At 51.0% G+C, this 17,384-nt stretch overlaps 4 protein-coding genes and 1 non-coding gene across 7 annotated transcripts; 3 read left to right on the forward strand and 2 right to left on the reverse strand.

Moving 5' to 3' along the window:
* Positions 1–136: 136 nt before the first annotated feature.
* INTS5 (integrator complex subunit 5) lies at positions 137–4,761 on the reverse strand. The gene is given in 3 exon segments (XM_059069132.2): positions 137–1,968; positions 1,970–3,287; positions 4,628–4,761. Coding segments are annotated over 3 exon segments (3,060 nt in total). The 5' UTR covers positions 4,708–4,761; the 3' UTR covers positions 137–306.
* A 3,960-nt stretch (positions 4,762–8,721) lies between these two features.
* LBHD1 (LBH domain containing 1) lies at positions 8,722–16,734 on the reverse strand. The gene is made up of 6 exons (XM_067037415.1): positions 14,760–16,734; positions 14,518–14,683; positions 13,683–13,910; positions 11,059–11,183; positions 9,491–9,588; positions 8,722–9,406 (listed from the first exon to the last, which is right to left on the reverse strand). The coding sequence occupies exons 1-6, from the start codon at positions 14,907–14,909 to the stop codon at positions 9,376–9,378; spliced, it is 798 nt and encodes a 265-aa protein (XP_066893516.1). The 5' UTR covers positions 14,910–16,734; the 3' UTR covers positions 8,722–9,375.
* CSKMT (citrate synthase lysine methyltransferase) lies at positions 11,533–12,998 on the forward strand. 3 transcript variants are annotated; one of them, XM_067037416.1, is made up of 4 exons: positions 11,533–11,553; positions 11,836–11,925; positions 12,029–12,162; positions 12,326–12,998. In XM_067037416.1, the coding sequence occupies exons 3-4, from the start codon at positions 12,096–12,098 to the stop codon at positions 12,979–12,981; spliced, it is 723 nt and encodes a 240-aa protein (XP_066893517.1). In that variant the 5' UTR covers positions 11,533–11,553; positions 11,836–11,925; positions 12,029–12,095; the 3' UTR covers positions 12,982–12,998. The 3 variants fall into 3 exon arrangements, 2 of the variants coding, with proteins under 2 accessions (XP_066893517.1, XP_058925022.1); XR_009336532.2 differs by lacking the exons at positions 11,533–11,553; positions 12,029–12,162 and having other exon boundaries at positions 11,837–11,925; positions 12,326–12,418; XM_059069039.2 differs by lacking the exons at positions 11,533–11,553; positions 11,836–11,925 and having other exon boundaries at positions 11,996–12,162.
* LOC131760739 (small nucleolar RNA SNORA57) lies at positions 11,612–11,760 on the forward strand. The gene has a single exon (XR_009336834.1). It is a non-coding gene; the product is annotated as a small nucleolar RNA SNORA57 (small nucleolar RNA).
* UQCC3 (ubiquinol-cytochrome c reductase complex assembly factor 3) lies at positions 15,986–17,359 on the forward strand. Its single transcript, XM_059068336.2, has 2 exons — positions 15,986–16,224; positions 16,315–17,359. Exons 1-2 carry the CDS (start codon positions 15,997–15,999, stop codon positions 16,462–16,464), a joined length of 378 nt encoding a protein of 125 aa, XP_058924319.1. The 5' UTR covers positions 15,986–15,996; the 3' UTR covers positions 16,465–17,359.
* Positions 17,360–17,384: the final 25 nt, after the last annotated feature.

Below are 17,384 nucleotides of genomic sequence, written 5' to 3' on the forward strand. Positions count from 1 at the left end.
GGCCGAGAGCGTACCCTAAATGCTCGTGGGGGCGGGGCAAGGGCGGAGCTTGAGGAAGGGGGCGGGATTGTTCAGAGCCAGGCGCTGTCCGAATTTGCCGGCTCTCCGCATCAGACAGAGGCACTGGACTCTACTCTATTTTTCTCAACTCGGCAAATTTTATTTAGAAAAAAAGGTGGGGGAGGAAGAAAGTGACAGCGCTGTTTTAGGCCAAGGTCTTAGAAGAGCAACCTCCACCTTTCTGCAGCTCCTTAGCCCCCTGTCTCTCCTGGCTCGACCTCCCTCGGCTTCTGGAGCATGGAAAGGCTATGTCCCCTGACGAAGGAGATTGGACGGTGAAGGTGCCTGGAAACGGCCAGAGAAAAGGCCCAGGCGATCAATGTTGCGGTGGAGGACACTGTGCAGCACAGCCAGATGGGCTCCACCTTCACCCCCACCTTCCCTGGAGAAGTCCCGGATGAAGCGGCCACGCTCTGACTGGAAGATGAACTTCTGGGGCAAGGGCCCGTGCTCCCGGAGAAAGCCCCAGACACTGAGCAGCAGCAGACGCACTTCAAAAGGTGCCAGTTGACTAAATACCTCGTGCATATTCCCCAGGGCTGGTGGCAGGAGGCTTCCCTCAGCCATGACAGCCACCAGGGTGCAGGATGCCTCCAGGTGCCAGGGGGAGTGGGCTGTATCAGGGTGGCGAGAGGCTTCCCAGTGGCCCAAGAGGGCGGCCAGCAGCCCCCGCAGCAGCACGGAGCAGTAGCACAGGGCTGGGGGAGCAGCTGCTACCAACTTTAACAGCTCAAAGAGCAGAGGCTGTTCCCGGAAGCGCCGGCCAATGCGGAGATCCCGCTCCACGGTGGCCCGGGCATGCTCCTCAGGCGGCCAGGCTAGCTCAGCACCGGCTGCATCGGGACACACACTCTCCACCAAGGTCACTGCCACTGCTTTGGCTGCCTCCGGGCTCAGGGTGGGAGCCCCCCAGCAGCCCACACATTCAGTCCCCCCAGGGGCACTGCAGCAGTGCACCAGGAGGCTGAGGAGGCTCTGGGTGTTATACATCACTTCTTGCTGATTGCGTGATTGGGCAAACTTGGGTGGCTTTAGGCCACGGCCGATGACTCCAGCGTGGAAAACAGACCAAATCCCTCCAGGGCCCGGCACAGCTGCAGTGTGCCGCCGGTTTGTGTCCAACAGGGAGGCCGAAGCCAAAGGAGCTGAAACAACTGAGAGAGTCTCATTGTCCCCATCCACTTCCCCACCAAACAGTTCTGTGTTGCCCCGATGTAAGGCTCCCTCAACTAGCAGCTGCAGGACAGCCTTGAGCCCAGCCGGGGAGGTCTGGGAGAGGCGGGTAAGAAGCTGGGAGGCGGAAGCCACCCCTGGGGGACCGTGCAGCCTGAGAGAGGCAAAGAAGCGATGCACTCCAGCTCTCACCAGTCCCAGGAGTTGGGAAGGGCACAGGGCTTCCGGAGGAAAGGGACAAATGGCCAGGAGGGAGGCAGAGGCTTCAGCTACTTCCTCCTCAGGATGGAGCAGGAGAGGAGCCAGGTCAGACAGATGAGCTGAGGCAGACTCCCCAAACCGGGCCCCTAGGGCTACAGGGCCCTCACCACCCTGCTGTTCCCACCCCACTAGCAGTGCCAAGTTACGCAGGAACCGAGCCGTGAAGGGAGGTTGCAAAGTCCCTGCGTGTACCCTAGCCAGGCAGCTTCGGAAGGCCAGGGGCAGGAGGCCAGAGAGACTGACCACCAGCCCTGCGTATAACTGGGTGGCCAGACTCAACTCTTCAGGGCTTCGGGCCCGGCTCAGGAGATGGCCCAAGGCCTCAGGTCCGCAGCTAGGCCGGGTATAAACAGAGAGCAGGCCAAGGAGCTGGTGTTGCCAAAGGAAGCGTTTCCGTTCCAAACGTAACGTCTCTCCACACAGCTCTCCAACGTGGTTTCTTAGCGCATCTAGAAAGGGCACAGGGCGGGGGGGGCGGGGGCGGGCCCAGCACCCCTTCCCCAGGAGACCCTCCCCGGTGATGAACCAGCTTTTGCAGGTGCAGCAGCAGTAGCTGGATCAGCCGGTCGCAGGCCTCGCGCACGGTGTCTGGCACAGCCAGGCCCTGGGTAGTGATGACTGAGGCAGGCATGGCTGTGTCCACCAGGAACTGCAACAGGCGGTAGGCACCTGCCCCAGAGGCCTGGCTCACCAGGTGCACGGCCAGGTTCAGCATGTTGTCCAGCTCCTCTCGGGGAAATCCCTGTAGGTGTTGCTGCAGCTGACTCAGCACAGCTGGGGGCTTAAGGCAATCCACCAGCTCTCCAGAGACTGTGCCCAGCAAAGCTGGTGACATGACTGCCAGCTGCAGGAGGAAGGGAACTGTGGCCTGAAGGGAGGGGTCCCCACTCCGGCCACCAGTGCCCCCTGCCAGACTGTCATGAAACATTCGCAGGAGCTCCCGTCGGATGCTGTCTCCATGGCGGGAGGCCAGGTGCCCTAGGATGCCTACAACTGAGGCAATCTTGGGCACCCGTTTCTCCCCAGGGATAGCAGGAGATCCAGGGAAGGGGTCTGTAGAGGGGGTCTGAGAAGAGCCTCCACCACTGCCACCAGCTCCACCTCCAGCCCCACTGTGAACACAGAAGTCCTTAAGGCCACAGGAGAGAACTCGGGAGATGATGGTACCGGGAAAAGAGGAGCCAATATGCGCCACAACCCAGTCGAAGTGTGGGGAATGCTGGACAGAGGTATCCAGCAAGGCATCCACGCAAGCATCTGGGCAACTACCAATGAGAGCTGAGAGGCACTGAACATAGATGTCCATTAATGTGCGTGTGGCCCGACAGCCCATCCACAGCTGCAGCAATTCGTTGAGAGAGCCCGTGGCATGGGGCACACGCTGGTGCTGGCCCGAGTAAGTGCTGCTCAGTTGCCCCATGAGGTCAATGGACCATGCACTAATCACAGGTGCCCAGGCCTTCGGGTTGGCCCGGATAAACTCAGACAGCACCTGCTGCACTTCCTGCACCACATCCTCTAGACCAGGTCCCCCAGCAGGGACATGGGAGGGTGGCGGTGGACGGAGGTGAGGTGGACCAGCCACAGGGCTTTCATCCAGGGCAGCCAGGTGGGCCCGGACACTCTCATCAAAGACACCTCGCAAGTGGTCAAGCACAGCAGCCCGAGCAGGTGGCAAAGAGCGGAGCAAGAGAAGGCCACAGCGAGCATGTTCCCGAGCAGAGAGTTGGTGGCCCAGAACAGGGTCTACACCAGTCAGAAAGGCCTTGATTTCCTGCGACAGCTCCTGAGCACTGTAAGGAAGCAAAAGAAGCAGAGTTAGAGTGTTGGGAGTTGTTAAGCAAGTTACATTCCCTCCGTGAGCTTCAGTTTCTTTCTATGTAGAATAGGGAAAACTGTACCACCCTCAAAAGATAATGTTTGTAAAGCACGTAAGCACCATATCTAGGTCACACTAGTTACTCAGTAAATTTTTCTTTTAATAAATAACAATAGTAATATTAGATAACTCTTGTAATATGTCAAGTTCTCTTTTAAGTACTTTACTTGTATTATTTCAATACAGATAACAGCCCAATAAGGTAGGTACCGTTATGGTCCCATTTTACAGAGAAGGAAACCAAGGTAGTAATCAGACTATAAACTCCAAGAGGGTAGTTAACAGTTCTCTGCTTTTCAACACTGGATCCTCTTTTACTGGGGTGCCTGGAATATGGGAAATACTCAATAAATATTTGTTGAATTGAGTAAGTATATTCTGTGTTCCTGTAACATCTGCTTTAAACCCACCTTTCTAGCTTTACTGCACTCCCCCCTACATACAAACAAGAACGCTGGATTTTGCCCTTAGTGGAAAGAAAATTCTAAGCCCAAATTTGCCCTTATTTAAGAGCTCTCCCTCCCCAAACCTGCTTCTTCCCATATTCTGCAAACATCCTAACCACCAACCACTTGGACTCCACCACATCAACAGCCACCACCTTCCCAGAACCCTCAGTATGCCCCAGGAATCAAGGTGCCCCAGGGCAGAGACAAGCTAATGCCCTTCGACCCTTCCCCTCCTGAAACATATGGGTTCAGTCTTAGAGGTTCAGAAGCCAGTGTTATTTCCTCCTATTGCATTTTCTGCCAAAGAAGACAGCATCCTCTAGAGGTTGATAAGGCTCTGTGCCATTCATCTCTGGTTCCTCCAAAAAAAACCCACTCTACGGTGAGGGGAGTGTCTCCGTTGGAGAGCAAGGGAAAGGCCAGAAGAAAGCATTCTGTGGGTTTCTGGGCCTGGGTGCTCAGGGAGTCTCCATGAAGTCAGGGGACCCTGGGTTCCCTCGGGTCTAAGGGACAGGTCACCTGGGTTCCCAAGCGTTCTGATATTCCCACCTCTTGGAAGAGCAAGGCCAGGATCTGGGGTAAATGGGCATTGGGGCTTAGGGGGAGGCAGTACCGAGATCTTGGGAGTGCGGGCACTGGAGCCCAGAGTTTTGGTGAGGCAGTCCCTGAGTTCTGGGAAAACCCGACCGGGAATCTCTGAGAACCCTGACGCGAGTGCTCGAGGTGGGATCCGGGTTTCTGCCGAGAAGGCTGGTTATCGGCGCGGGACCCCGCGGTAGGGAAAGATGCCAGGGGCTCTGACTACCTGAGCGGCGCGGGACCGTGGGAGACCGGGGCAGGCCCGGGAGGCCCTGGGGCCCCGGGAGGGTCGCACAACGCGGACATCCCGGAGCCCTAGCCCGAGCCCGAAGCGGGAGCGGCGGAGCGTAGGGAGCGCATGCGCGCTGCCGGGAAAGCCGAAAGGAACCAGCGACAAAGCCTCTCAGGAAAACCAATCCGGCGACGTCCGTGACCCTCACACATTGGTTCCGAGATGAGTCGGCGTCCCAGAACGGGGCTGCACCCATGACAGCGGGAAGCCGACCCACCCTCGACGCAACCATTTCTCCCCCCGACCCCCCGAGAGGGCCATTCACACAGACTAAGGCTAGCTGCGACCACTTACTTGGATTTAATTAATTTTCCTAAAGCCGAAACAAAATTTTCAGCTCTCGAGGTTTTAAAAGAGGAAGCATCTTAGGAAACATTTTAATCAATAACCAGTGACAATGTAAAAAGCAGTTAAAGGAGAGAAGGGAAGAGGGAAAGCGGAAGAGAGACGGAAAGAAAGGAGTGAAAGTCCGGAAGAGAAGATGAAGAGAAGACAAGGAAAGAGAGGGAGAGGGGGAAGCCTGAAATAAACTGGGCTGGCTACGCTGAAGGTGTTCCCCCAGTCCTAGGTTGGCACTACGATCTTTGTCAGGCTCTCCAGTCTCCCACTGCAGGGGGACCTTCCCCAACCTCACATTCCCATAGCTGCAGAGAGAGCTTGGTAACCTTATGAGGACATAATACACCTCATCAAGAGACCCCACTCCAACCAGTCTATCTAGATCACTTTCCAGCTATTCCGCTAACCGGCTGTGTACTTCATTTAACCCCTTTCTGCCTGTTTCCTTTTCTGGAAATCGGGATGTTAATAGTACAATTACCTCACGGGCTTGTGAAAATTGAAACCAGGTAATATGTTTACTGTGTAGCACTTGGCGCCTGCAATGGTAGGTAAGCACTATATAAGCAATAGCTGTTTTTATGATATTTGTTGAATGAACTCCAGCTCTTTGACAACAGGGATGTTGCCAGTTTTGTTAAAGGCTTTATCATCATCACATACAACAGTGTCTTCCTGGCATGTAGCAGGTTCTTAATAGTTGGTTGGATGAATGAAAAGGAAAGTAGGTTCTGAGGCCTGTATTAACCAGAGGACTTACTGTTCTCAGTGGAAATGTGAGTTAGAATAACACCAGATAACAGGTTCTAAAGATATCTTTGGAGTGACCGTGTTTTTAAAGCTAAATGATTAATTATAGTGGTTCTATATTTATTCTTAAATTTTAGAAATTCGATCACTCATGAGGCGTATATGCTCTAGGACAGTAAATATGAGACAATTTCTGCTCCTAGCTCTGCTTCGAACTTGGACCCAACACTTCCCTTCTCTGGGCCTTGACTTTTGATCTATGAAAAGTGGCTTTTGGGGACTTCCCTGGTAGTCCAGTGGTTAAGACTCTGCATTTCCACTGCAGAGGGCATGCGTTAGATCCCTGGTGGGGGAACTAAGCATGGCCAAAAAAAAAAGTGCCTTTTGAACCCGATAAATTCTTCCAGCTGTGAGACTATTATGTGGTCCTTGCCTTAAAGATTTCACAGTCTAAGGGTGCTTGTTTTAGTTAGACAGATCTAGATTCATGTCTGCTATTAATTAGCAATGTAACCCTGAGCAAGTGACTCAGCTGCTCGGAGCCCCTTTCCTTATCTGTAAAATGGCGCATGCTGTATCGCATCTCACAAACTTTTTCCAAAGATCACTTCAGATTATTCACCTATTTCTTTCTCTCTTTGTTTTTTTCTTTTTCTTTTTTAGGCCATGCCATGCAGCATGCAGAATCTTAGTTCTCCGACCAGGGATCAAACCCGTGCCCCCACAGTGGAAGCATGGAGTCCTAACCACTGGACTGCCAGGGAAGTCCCACTTCAGATTATTTGTGTAAAGAATTTAGTACAATACCAGGTACAGAAACTCTTCTTTGAACACAGCAAGCTCCTTTCTGCCTTAGGCGCAGGGGGTAGAACAAAATTATGAAAGGTGATAGGGATCCCAAGATGTTGAAATTCCTTCTCCCTGCAGCTTCTCCCCTCCTCTCCTTACCGCATCTGACTATATTTCAGTTTCACACAAGTACTTTTTCCTTTCTGTGTTCAAAACTGGACATAATATTGTCCTCCATAGAAAAATAGCTGATACCAAGTTTTAGCCCAGGGGAAGTAGCAGGTGAGCCTGGAACATATTGTGCCAGACAGCAAGGAGTTGCTCAGATACTGGTGGTGCTGTGTCAAAAGGACACAGAACCAGGACTTTCTTGGTGGTCCAGCGGTTAAGCCTCTGTGCCTCCATTGCAGGGGGCACAGGTGCAATCCCTGGTTGGGGAAACAAGATGCTGTATCCTGTGTGCCCCCCCCCGACCCCCCACAAAAAAGACACAGGCTTCGGCTGGCCAGTTGGGTATGATTTGGAGCATGAAAAAGTGATAGTAACAGATGTTTAAAAACCTAAATGAGATTGTTTAAAGGAAGTAGGGGTTTCCTTTACAGAATATGTAAAATGAGTAACATGGATGAATGAATGATACAATTAGAAAAATCACCGTTTTGCAGCAGAAATTCAGGTACGGATCATCATGGATGCTAAAACCATTGTTGAGAGGTCATTGGGGAACAGGGTATTCATACAATCTCAAAGTATCACTCCATAGATTGCTTATTAATTACAAAAGGAAAGAATACCTTAGCCGTGGAGAAATCTGACAGACACCCATTTAACACTAGGAATCACCAATAATGAGACAAACTGATATTATATGTGTGGACGAAAAATTCGCCTGCCTGCTATATCAGAAAACAATGTTGCGGCCGTCAAGCAATCAGCCACTACGGCTGTCTCTGACGGTCTCCAAACAGGCTGCCCTCCGTCAAACCATCAACCACTGCAGCCATCCCCAGCGGTGCACCCTGAGGAGATTCAGGAGGAAAAAGAACAGGATACTGGCCATAGGTAGTTAAGGAGCATATCAAAGGAATGATTTCAAAGAGGCGAGACTCTTGCATATTCCCATACATAGAAAAGCACAAAATTAATTGAGAAGTCTGATTTTCTTTCATTAACAATAATCTTCGATGTTCCAACTACCTGGTTTTTGTTGCAAAAACTCCTCTATATCCTGGCTCCTCCCTTACCTCAGAACTATCTGAGAGGCTGTCTTCCAGGTTTAAGTTTTCAGCAAGTCTGCTGAATCAAACATAATTCTCAGCCTTTAGGTTGTGTATTTTTTTTTTCAGTCAACACTTACTTCCTGATGAAATGCAATGGGAAGAACACAATATCCTCTATGTAGAATTTTTCCCAGAAATGCTTAACCTACATCTATTGATGAGGAAACAGATGGAAACACTCAGACAAACCCAGGCTGTGAGATATTCTTTAATTAATTAATTTAGGCTGGACTCTTCGAAGACACCAAGTCACCTAAGGCAAGGTAGGGGTACTGTTCTGGATTGAAGGAGACTAAAGGGACATGACAATTAAACGCTACGCGCGATCCTTAACGGTTTCTGGATTGAGGAAGCAATAAACAGCTATAAAAAATATTATCCACAGCTGAGGAAATGTGCATACGAAAAGCTGAAGTTTAGCTATTTCACCAATGTTAAATGTCTTAGGTGTTTTGGCTATACAGAAGCATGTCCTTAGGGATAAAATCTCATCTGCAATTGACTTTCAAATGAGTCAGCAAAGACAACAATTATACATACTCGAACACACACATATATATGCAAGCAGGTAAGGAGATCAAGTATAGCCAAATGTTAAAAACTGGTAAATCCAAGTAGAGTGCATATTTAAGGGCTCAGTGTGCTAATCTCTTAACTTTACCGAAGGTTTGAAAACGTTCAAAATATCAACTTGAGGAGGGGGGAGCACAACACTGTACCCAAACCCTCCCTCTTCCAGGAAGCCCGCACTGATTAACAGTGCGAGGAGAGAATATGCTTTTCCCCAGTTGACCACATCTCTGCACACACAGCTTCTCACTTTAATTAACCACCCCAGCCCTGGCTTCCAGCAAACAGAATTTCTGAACGTTAAAAGGGAAAAATAATGTTCACTTTATTAAAAATATAATCCAGCGAAGGAAGCAGAGACAACCACGGTCTTGTCCACCCTGGTCACACAGGGGAGGTGGCAGGGCCAGTATCAAGACCCTTACCTCCTCTGCCATCTCTACAGAACACCTTATTTTTGTCAGAAATGGAAAGTTGGAGTGTCACTCATCCGGGAGACAGGGCCATCATGGAGGGTGGCTTCTTGTTGCCTTTGGTCAAGTAAGAACTGTGGGTCCTGTTTCCCAATTGTCTTGTTTCCACACTCACAGCCCCTTTTCATGGCCTATCCCCATTCCTACATTTAATCAAACACATCTCAGTAAGAATGCTAGGGCTTTATTACAAATGGAGTTGACTGCTTAGGACCCTCTCTCCAATCTTTCTTTTCTACCCTCTTCCTCTCAATACATCCCTCCAGGGCAGGTCATAGGCCATTAGGGAAGAGGAATCTGGGGACAGTGAAAAGGAGCAACGCTTTCTCCAAAGTCCTCTGAAATAACCATCGAGTCCTCCTGGCTCCAGCTGAGAATCTTCTGGTGGAAGGGGTGTGAGATTTAGCTCTTATCTTCAAGGTCCTCCATGACTACATCCTGGGGGGCTTTTGTCTTCTTTTTTGATTTGGGCTGTGGTTCACTAGTCCTGGCTGACTTGAGGGGGGCTTCCACTGAGCAAAGGGAAAGAGGAAGCATTAAGAACCCAAATGAACCCAGGCTGCCCCCTCACCCCAACTTCTGTGCCCTAGCTTCACCTTCCATGGCTGCCTTCTCTTTCTGGGCTAGCCGGATCTGCTGGAGGAGTTTTCTGCGCTTCTTCCCAGACAGAGTAATGTTGGCACGTGCACTGGACCTGAAGGATTGGTAAGAACAAAAATATCCAGGTTAACCTGAACCAATACAGACCACACAGTGGTTCTGGTTACTGAAAAGGTCTTTGGATCCAAGTCAAAGAACTTACTTTACCCAAAACTAGTCTTAACACATACATAAAGTAACATTAATTGCTAAAATTTAGTACATAATAGCAATGTTTCCTCCTCTTATTTTATAAATATAATTATATATATATATTTTGGCCATTCGACATGCAGGATCTTAGTTCCCTTGACCAGGGATCAAACCCATGCCCCCTGTATTGGTAGCGCAATTGGTTTTAACCACTGGACCTCCAGGGAAGTCCCTTATTCTTGATACTTCTAACAGCAGATGTGGTGGGTGGGGGAGGTTTCCCACATCACGTAATTCTCCAAATTCTCAATGGACATTGACTGGGTGTCCTACAAATTTAACTCCATTTGGACACTATCTACCAGGACATAGCAACAGATTCCACAGGTTAAGGCTTCCCCCACTTCAAATGCCAATCACAAATCCAGGTTGTTACCTGTACTTCTGATTGACCAGCCATAAACTGGGGTTCTCATGATCCCCTTCTCAGACTCGATAATTTGCTAGAACAGCTCACAGAACTCAGGGAAACATGATTTATTATAAAACGATACAACTCAGGAACAGTCAGATGGAAGAGAAGCATAGGGTAAGGTATGGAAGGGGCCAGAGGTTCCATGCTCTCTCCAGGTGAGCCAGCCTCCCAGTACCTCCACCAGTTGACCAATCAGGAGCTGGTTGACCAATCAGGAGCTCGTTCAAGAGGCTGTGTAGAGCTTAATCTACAGCACCCACCCACCCACTTCCCACAGGCAGTGCGAGGGAATTAAATTTCCAATCCTCTAATCACTTCATCTTTCTGATGACCAGCCCCACGCTAAGTCACCATTTGCATAAATTTAGGTGTGCTCAAAAGGGGACCCTTATGAAAAAAAAGTCACTCTTATCACTCAGGAAATTTAGCTCTGCCAGAAAGTAGAGACAAGGACCAAATATATTTATTATGCCGCTTTATAAGCTAAATATTTATAATAAGTCAATGAAAGAATGGGGTGGGAACTCTGCCCCAAGACTCAGATTATATGCAAAATCTCACATGTGCCCTTGTGCAAATTCATCGAATGGTTCACCGCACACTTATGTCTGTGCTTTTAAATGTACTTATAAAAAAATCTGTGAGAATGTATAATGTTACTTGGGGAGGTGGGGGAGTCCACAGCTCTCCTTAGATTCTCATCAGAGTCCAAGAACCAAAGAAAGGTTGAGAGCTACAGGTACAGTGAGAGACTAGCAGAGTTTAGGCACAAACGTTCCTTGCATAAACCTGAGTACACAAGGAAAGCAAAAAGGTGTTAGCTGCTCCGGAGCTCGACAAGGAGGAGGGAAGGAGGCTTGGGGGGGAGGACCAAGAGGGAGAGGGTCTGGCACTCACGCCCGCTTCTTGAGGTGGTGCCTCGTGATCAGCCCTTCGTCTATCACAGCCCCGACCACCCGGTGCTTCAGTCGCCGCTCCCGGTTCAACACCCGCCGTCGCTTGAACAGCTTCTTCTTCAGCTCCTAAGGGGGAGGAAGATGCTTAATCAGAGGGGTGCCGTGCACCGCGACCCGGGACCCCGCACCGGGCGACACTGGCCCATCGAGTCCATCTCGGGCGAGGGTAAAGGGCTCCGGGACGTTTGGGAAACAGGGTCGGGCTCCCACACTGTCACCGTTCGCGGCCGGTTGATCTTTCCCCCCGGAGCTCCCATTGCTGCGTTGCGAAACCAGCTCAGCGTCCAGCATTTCAGCTCTGCGCAGGGTCCGTGTGCGCCCCACCCCTCAGCCCCCCGTTAGCCAATCGCAGCTCGGGTGTGTGTGTGGGGGCGGGTCCTGGAGCTATATAAAGGAGCCCGATCGGCTCCTTATCCTTTTCGAGGACGGCGACCGAGTGAGTGTGGGCTCTAGTGTTTTCACTGGCTGGGGGGTTCTGGGTGGGGCCTGTTGACCCTCCTTTTCTTGGCGGGGATCGGGCGTGCGGTCCCGGTCCGCGTAATGTACGGAGGTAGAGGGAAAGGGCTCCGGCCTCCTCGGCGTCATGTCTTCGGTACCGGCGGCTTCCATTCCGCGGGTTCTATCCTCAAGCGCCGGGACATGGCTCCAAGGAGCAGGGCAGAACCGCGGTTCAGCAGACTCCTCCCCGGGGTGCTCACACCTTCTCCTTTGATTTCAGGTCTTTGGAGTCGCCCCAGGAGCCGGAGCTGTCGCACATCCCCTCCTCTTCCACTTCCCGTTGCAAACAATAAAGGCCGTTCGTAGCGTAGTAAGTTTGTGTCCGCGTTCTTTTTTTCCGAGACTGTAGAGTTAGGGAGCCTGTACGCGTGATTTCGCACAGCGTATTTTGCACATCTTCCTTTGGACCTCAGGCCCCTGCCGGAGTACGGGCGACATTTTCGCAGAAGTTTCTCTGGCCGACCTTGCCGGCACCTCCGGATGGCAGCCCTGCGCCAAACCCTCCACCTGGCGAGCCTGGCGGCGGGGGCGCGTCACGCCGTGGCGGGTAGGGAAGGGGGACAGAGGGAGGGCAAGTTGGGTTCTTCGTTACACAGGAGTCTAGTCCCTGAAATGATGCCGCTTAAAGCGCCAGGCCACATTGGTGCGGGGTTTCTCGCGTTTTGCTAGAACTGGGCGCTGGGTGATGCAAGTCCTCCACTCGTCCACAGGCTCCCTGGCTGGTAGCTGCCTGGCGGTCCGCCGCCTCTGGGATAAGCTCCCTGCCCAGCCCGGTCAGAGCAGCGCCGGCACCTTCGACTGGTTCTTCGGATACGACGAAGCCCAGGAGCTCCTATTGCCGCTGCTGCAGGAGGCACCAGCTGCCTGTCCACCGCGGGTGTTGGACGTGGGCTGTGGGACCTCCAGCTTGTGTACGGGCCTCTACACCAAATGCCCGCACCCCGTAGACGTGTTGGGGGTGGACTTCTCTCCTGTGGCTGTGGCTCACATGAACAGCCTCCTGGAAGGTGGCCAAGGCCAAATACCCCTGTGCCCGGGGCACCCTGCCTCACGCCTCCACTTCACGCAAGCTAATGCCCTGAACCTGCAGCCAGTGGCTTCCTCAGGCTCTTTCCATCTAGTGCTAGACAAGGGCACCTGGGACGCTCTTGCTCAGGGTGGTCTGCCTGGGGCTTGCCAGCTGCTGTCAGAGTGCCTGAGGGTCCTAAGCCCTGGGGGGACCCTGATTCAGTTCTCAGATGAGGACCCTGATGTGCGGCTGCCCTGCCTGGAGCAAGGGTCCCAAGACTGGACTGTGTCTGTGCAGGAGCTGGGCCCTTTCGGGGGCATCACCTACTTTGCTTACTTGGTTCAAGGCTCCAATTAAAGACTTTTAAAACCTGACCCTAGTGTTTCTGTTGGGTGAGGAGTTGGAGAAAGCTTTTGTCTTGGCAAGAGGACTGGAAAATGAGGATTTGGATCCTGGCTTTCATATTTATTAGATGTGTGCACTGCACACAGTATTGAGTATTTCTGTGCCCCAGTTTACTCATCTGCAAGGTTGGAATAGTACCTGGAGTTATGTGGATTCCATACAACAACAGGTGAAACATTTAGCAGTGCCAGGATGAGTGCTGAATAAAGAAGGTACAAGTGGATCATTCCCCATCCCCAGTTAACTGAACTCCTAAAAGCACAGATAGGATTTCTTAATCCAAATTCCTTGGATAGGACTTGTGTGACCCACCAGGGGCCTAACCTGTAAGCCTTCATTTTTCTCAACTTGTAAAAGGGGAAGATTGTGGGGCTTCTCTGGTGGCGCAGTGGTTGAGAGCCCGCCTGCCAATGCAGGGGACTCGGGTTCGTGCCCCGGTCCGGGAAGATCCCACATGCCACGGAGCGGCTGGGCCTGTGGGCCATGGCCGTTGAGCCTGTGTGTCTGGAGCCTATGCTCCGCAACGGGAGAGGCCACAACAGTGAGAGGCCCGCATACAGCAAAAAAAAAAAAAAAAAGGGTTAGATTGTGAAAGGATAGGTAGAAGGGCTTCATAAACCTAGGTAAAATGTTTGAGGGAGAGTGATACTTACCCTCAAAGCTCCTGGGAGGCAGGAAATGGGAATATTCCACAAAGCAGCTTCTGCAGACACGGGAACCTGATGCTGAGTCCCAGAGAGGACAGGGATTGGGGGCTTCCTGACAATCTGTCTCCTCTGGAATCCAGGAGGCATCTTGATCTACCTGTTCCTGCCCCCAGCTGAGTTCTGGGTTAAAGGTTCTTAAGGGGCATTTGGGGTCCAGTGAGCTCCAAGTCCAGCCTAGGGGGTGGTGGGGAGGGAGTTACAGAGCCCATTAACAGTGAAAAATATACCTGATATATTACTGGATTTTTTTTTTTAAAGATAAATTCATGTAATTTCTTTTGCTTATAAAAATAATACAGCAATTATAATGAAGAGCCTAACTTAACAGCTTCAGTTTCCTCATGAGGGAGAAAGTATCCTTCCTCACTGGGTCCTGAAAAATATACATAAAAGTGTTCAGCACAGTGCCTGGCACATAGTAAAAGTAGCTTCTGTAACAGTATATAGACATGAAGAAAAATCTGGAAGAGAAGGCATCCAAAATGTTAATCTCTGGGTAGTCAGATTTGGGGTGATTTTATTCTTTCCCCCATGACAAAAATATCTTAAAGTATTAAAAATATATACTAAAAGGTGTCACCTATCTGACATCACAACTGCCTTTTAAAAGTTCATCAACTTTGCCAACCACCTTGACTTTTATCTGCCACCTCTACATTTTTCTTCACTGTGTTTACTGAGCATCTACTGTGTGCCGCTTAATGCAAGAGACACAACTAAGCTGTCCTGCTTAGACCATCCCATTCACAACAGCCTCATTTGAACCAGCCACCTCCCTCACCTGGTTCTTCACTTTGGTCCTGGAAGAAGACCTCAACCTCCTCTTCCTCATCAGTGATCAGCTGCAGCTGCTCGTGTGGCCACCGGAGCTCCCCACTCTCTTCACTCGCCTCAGCCTCAGAGGCTTCCACCACAATGGAGGGGAGGCGGGTCTTTTGACAGACAACCTGGATGGGCACAGCAGGGGGCTTGGGCCAAATTGGAGTGAGCCAACATCAAGACACAAGGTGGGGAAGTACTAACCTGAACATCCTGGTGACCTTCAACCTGGCTAATTTCTCCTCTGTCCTCCCAGAGAGGGTTGGTCAGTCTAGGACTTTCTGGTTGCTGGGAAGAGCCTGGGCTATCTGTAGGCCAAGGCCCATCCTCGCTGCTCCCTGGCACAAGGGCCATGGGTGCTGATTCTTGGAGTGCAGGGTGGTTGAACTCAGTAGAGTACCCCTGCCCTGAGCACGCCACAGACTGTTCCTTTAATCTGCTTTGGAGCCTGGCCCCTTAATCACTTCTGAGAAGAGGCTGACATGCAAGGAGATTATGGGCCTTCCAGGGGAGGGGACAATCCCAAGAGGTGGGATAGGAGCTTTATTTCTACTCACTCCCTGGTGACACTGGGAAAAGCAGAAGTAGAAGTTAACGAGGGCATTTGGATTAAAGCCCTGTGAGTGAAGAGCTTTGATAACAAACTTGGAATTTCCTGGTTCTTACTGGGTCTCCCACATTGACATGTTTCTTTGTATCTTATTTAGTGAATATTTTTATGGTGTATGCTATTTGCCAGGAACTGTTTTAAATGCTTTTCATATAAACTTATTTAATTATCCTAAAACTATGAGATACATACTGTTATTAGCCTCATTTTCCGATGCAGAAACCGAGAAACAAAGAACTTAAACGATTTGCCCAGGGTCACACAACTAAGAGGTGTTTTCTTCTCCAAACTAGAATTCGGTATGTTACACAAAATCCATGGTTTAAAAAAAACACATAAAAACCCAAGGTTATATACCATGAAGTATATACCATGAAGAAAAGGGTAACGTTTACTTTCAACAAGTAAAATAAAAGGAAAACATAAATATACCCTTCTTCCCACCCGGTACACTTGGCTTTGAGTTTTTGTTCAGGAGTTGAAGGGATTGAAGTTACTCAATAGATTGATGTTTATAAGTAGCTCAATGTCCTTATGTACTGTATTGGAAAAGCACAAGTAATAGTAGGAAACTACAGAGCACAGCCCTGACCCTCTATAGATCAGGACATTCCAGAGCTGGGCAATTGTAAAACAGCAACAATGAAGACACTTACTCTCCCCTTAGCAATCCTCCTCGGGATTTCATGACAAGGGGCCCCACGCTCGGCCCTGGATGCCAACACCTCTTGACGTGGTCAACCTCCTCAGCTAAACCTCGTCTTAACACCCAGGCGCTCTAGTTTCAAAACGTTTCTCTGGCCAGGCCCTCTCTAGCCCGGCCCCGTCTCTATGGTTTCCTGGGCGAGGCGCTCTAGCCTGCGCAGATTGAGACGTCGCGGCGGCCTTGCTAGGCTACCGAAGGCTCCGGAGGGTGTCTCGCTGGTCGCGCGGTCGGCTATGGAGACCCTGCGCAAAGCGCTGATTGCGGGCGCAGTGCTGGGCGCGGGAGCTGGCGTGGGCACCGCGCTCTTTGTCCTCGTGACCCCGGGAGAGCAGCAGAAGCAGGCGATGCTGAAGGTGTGAGCAGTTGGGAGGCCGAGGTGGGGCGAGCGGGCGGAGAACCTCAGGCTGGTAGCCCGGACTACGAACCTCCCTTCCTGCCCGCAGGAGATGCCGGAGCAGGACCCGCAGCGCAGGGACGAGGCGGCCAGGACCAAACAGCTACTTCTGGCCACTCTGCAGGAGGCAGCGGCCACGCAAGAGAACGTCGCCTGGAGAAAGAACTGGATGAGTGACGGCGGCGGAAAGTCAGCCTGAGGCCAGACCTGCCCCCGTGCGCGCCGGGACCTCCGCTGCAGCGCAGGAACCCGAGCCGGCCTTACTCCTCGCGCAGACCTCTTCGGGACCTGGGGAGCTGCCGCCGGGTGAGCACGTTCCCCCTCAAACCCTGCACTGACTGCGTTTTAACGGCCACGTCTTGGGCCAGGGCATCGGATGTGGCTAACTGAAGGAACCAATAAATCATGTTCCTCCATCCAGAGAGTGAGCGCTACGGCTGGACGCCCATAAATGCCTAGAGTGTTATGTGGGCCAGTGCTGCGGGCGGGCTTGAGTGCAGCTCCCGCCTGCCCCGCCCCTCATGTGACGCTGAAGCCCTATAGGCAGAGCGACCACGCTTTCAAAACACACGTCAGGTCACGTGGTTTGCGTGAGTGTACTTTCGGGAATAACCAAGTGATTTTCTTGAAATCGTTAACTATTCTGGAAACTCTTGTGCAGTAAATACCCATAGAGGATACTCTGGGTGCCTGTCCTTAGAATGATGTTGGAGAGGGGCTCCTAGCAATTAACATGTGCCATAACGCCTTCTGTGACCTAAATTTAACCTTTGGAGGCCACCGTGGTAGGAGCTGTAAAAGGAGTGTGCTTTGAGTCAGATCTTGTTTCAACTCAGAGGTTAAAAAACCTCAGAGCCTTAATCCTGTTCCATAAAAGGTGGTAATTGGGACTTTCCTGGTGGTCCAGTGGCTAAGACTCCGTGCTCCCAATGCAGGGGAACCTGGTTCGATCCCTGGTCAGGGAACTAGATCCCAGGTACTGCAACAAGAGTTCGCATGCCGCAACTAAGAGATCCCACATGCTGCAACGAAGATCCCGAGTGCTACAACTAAGACCTGGTGCAGATAAATACATAAATAAATGGTGACAATGATCTTGAGTGTTGTAAAAAGGTGAAC

This window comes from Kogia breviceps, chromosome 7 (assembly GCF_026419965.1).
Source record: "Kogia breviceps isolate mKogBre1 chromosome 7, mKogBre1 haplotype 1, whole genome shotgun sequence".
Lineage (NCBI taxonomy): Eukaryota > Metazoa > Chordata > Mammalia > Artiodactyla > Physeteridae > Kogia > Kogia breviceps.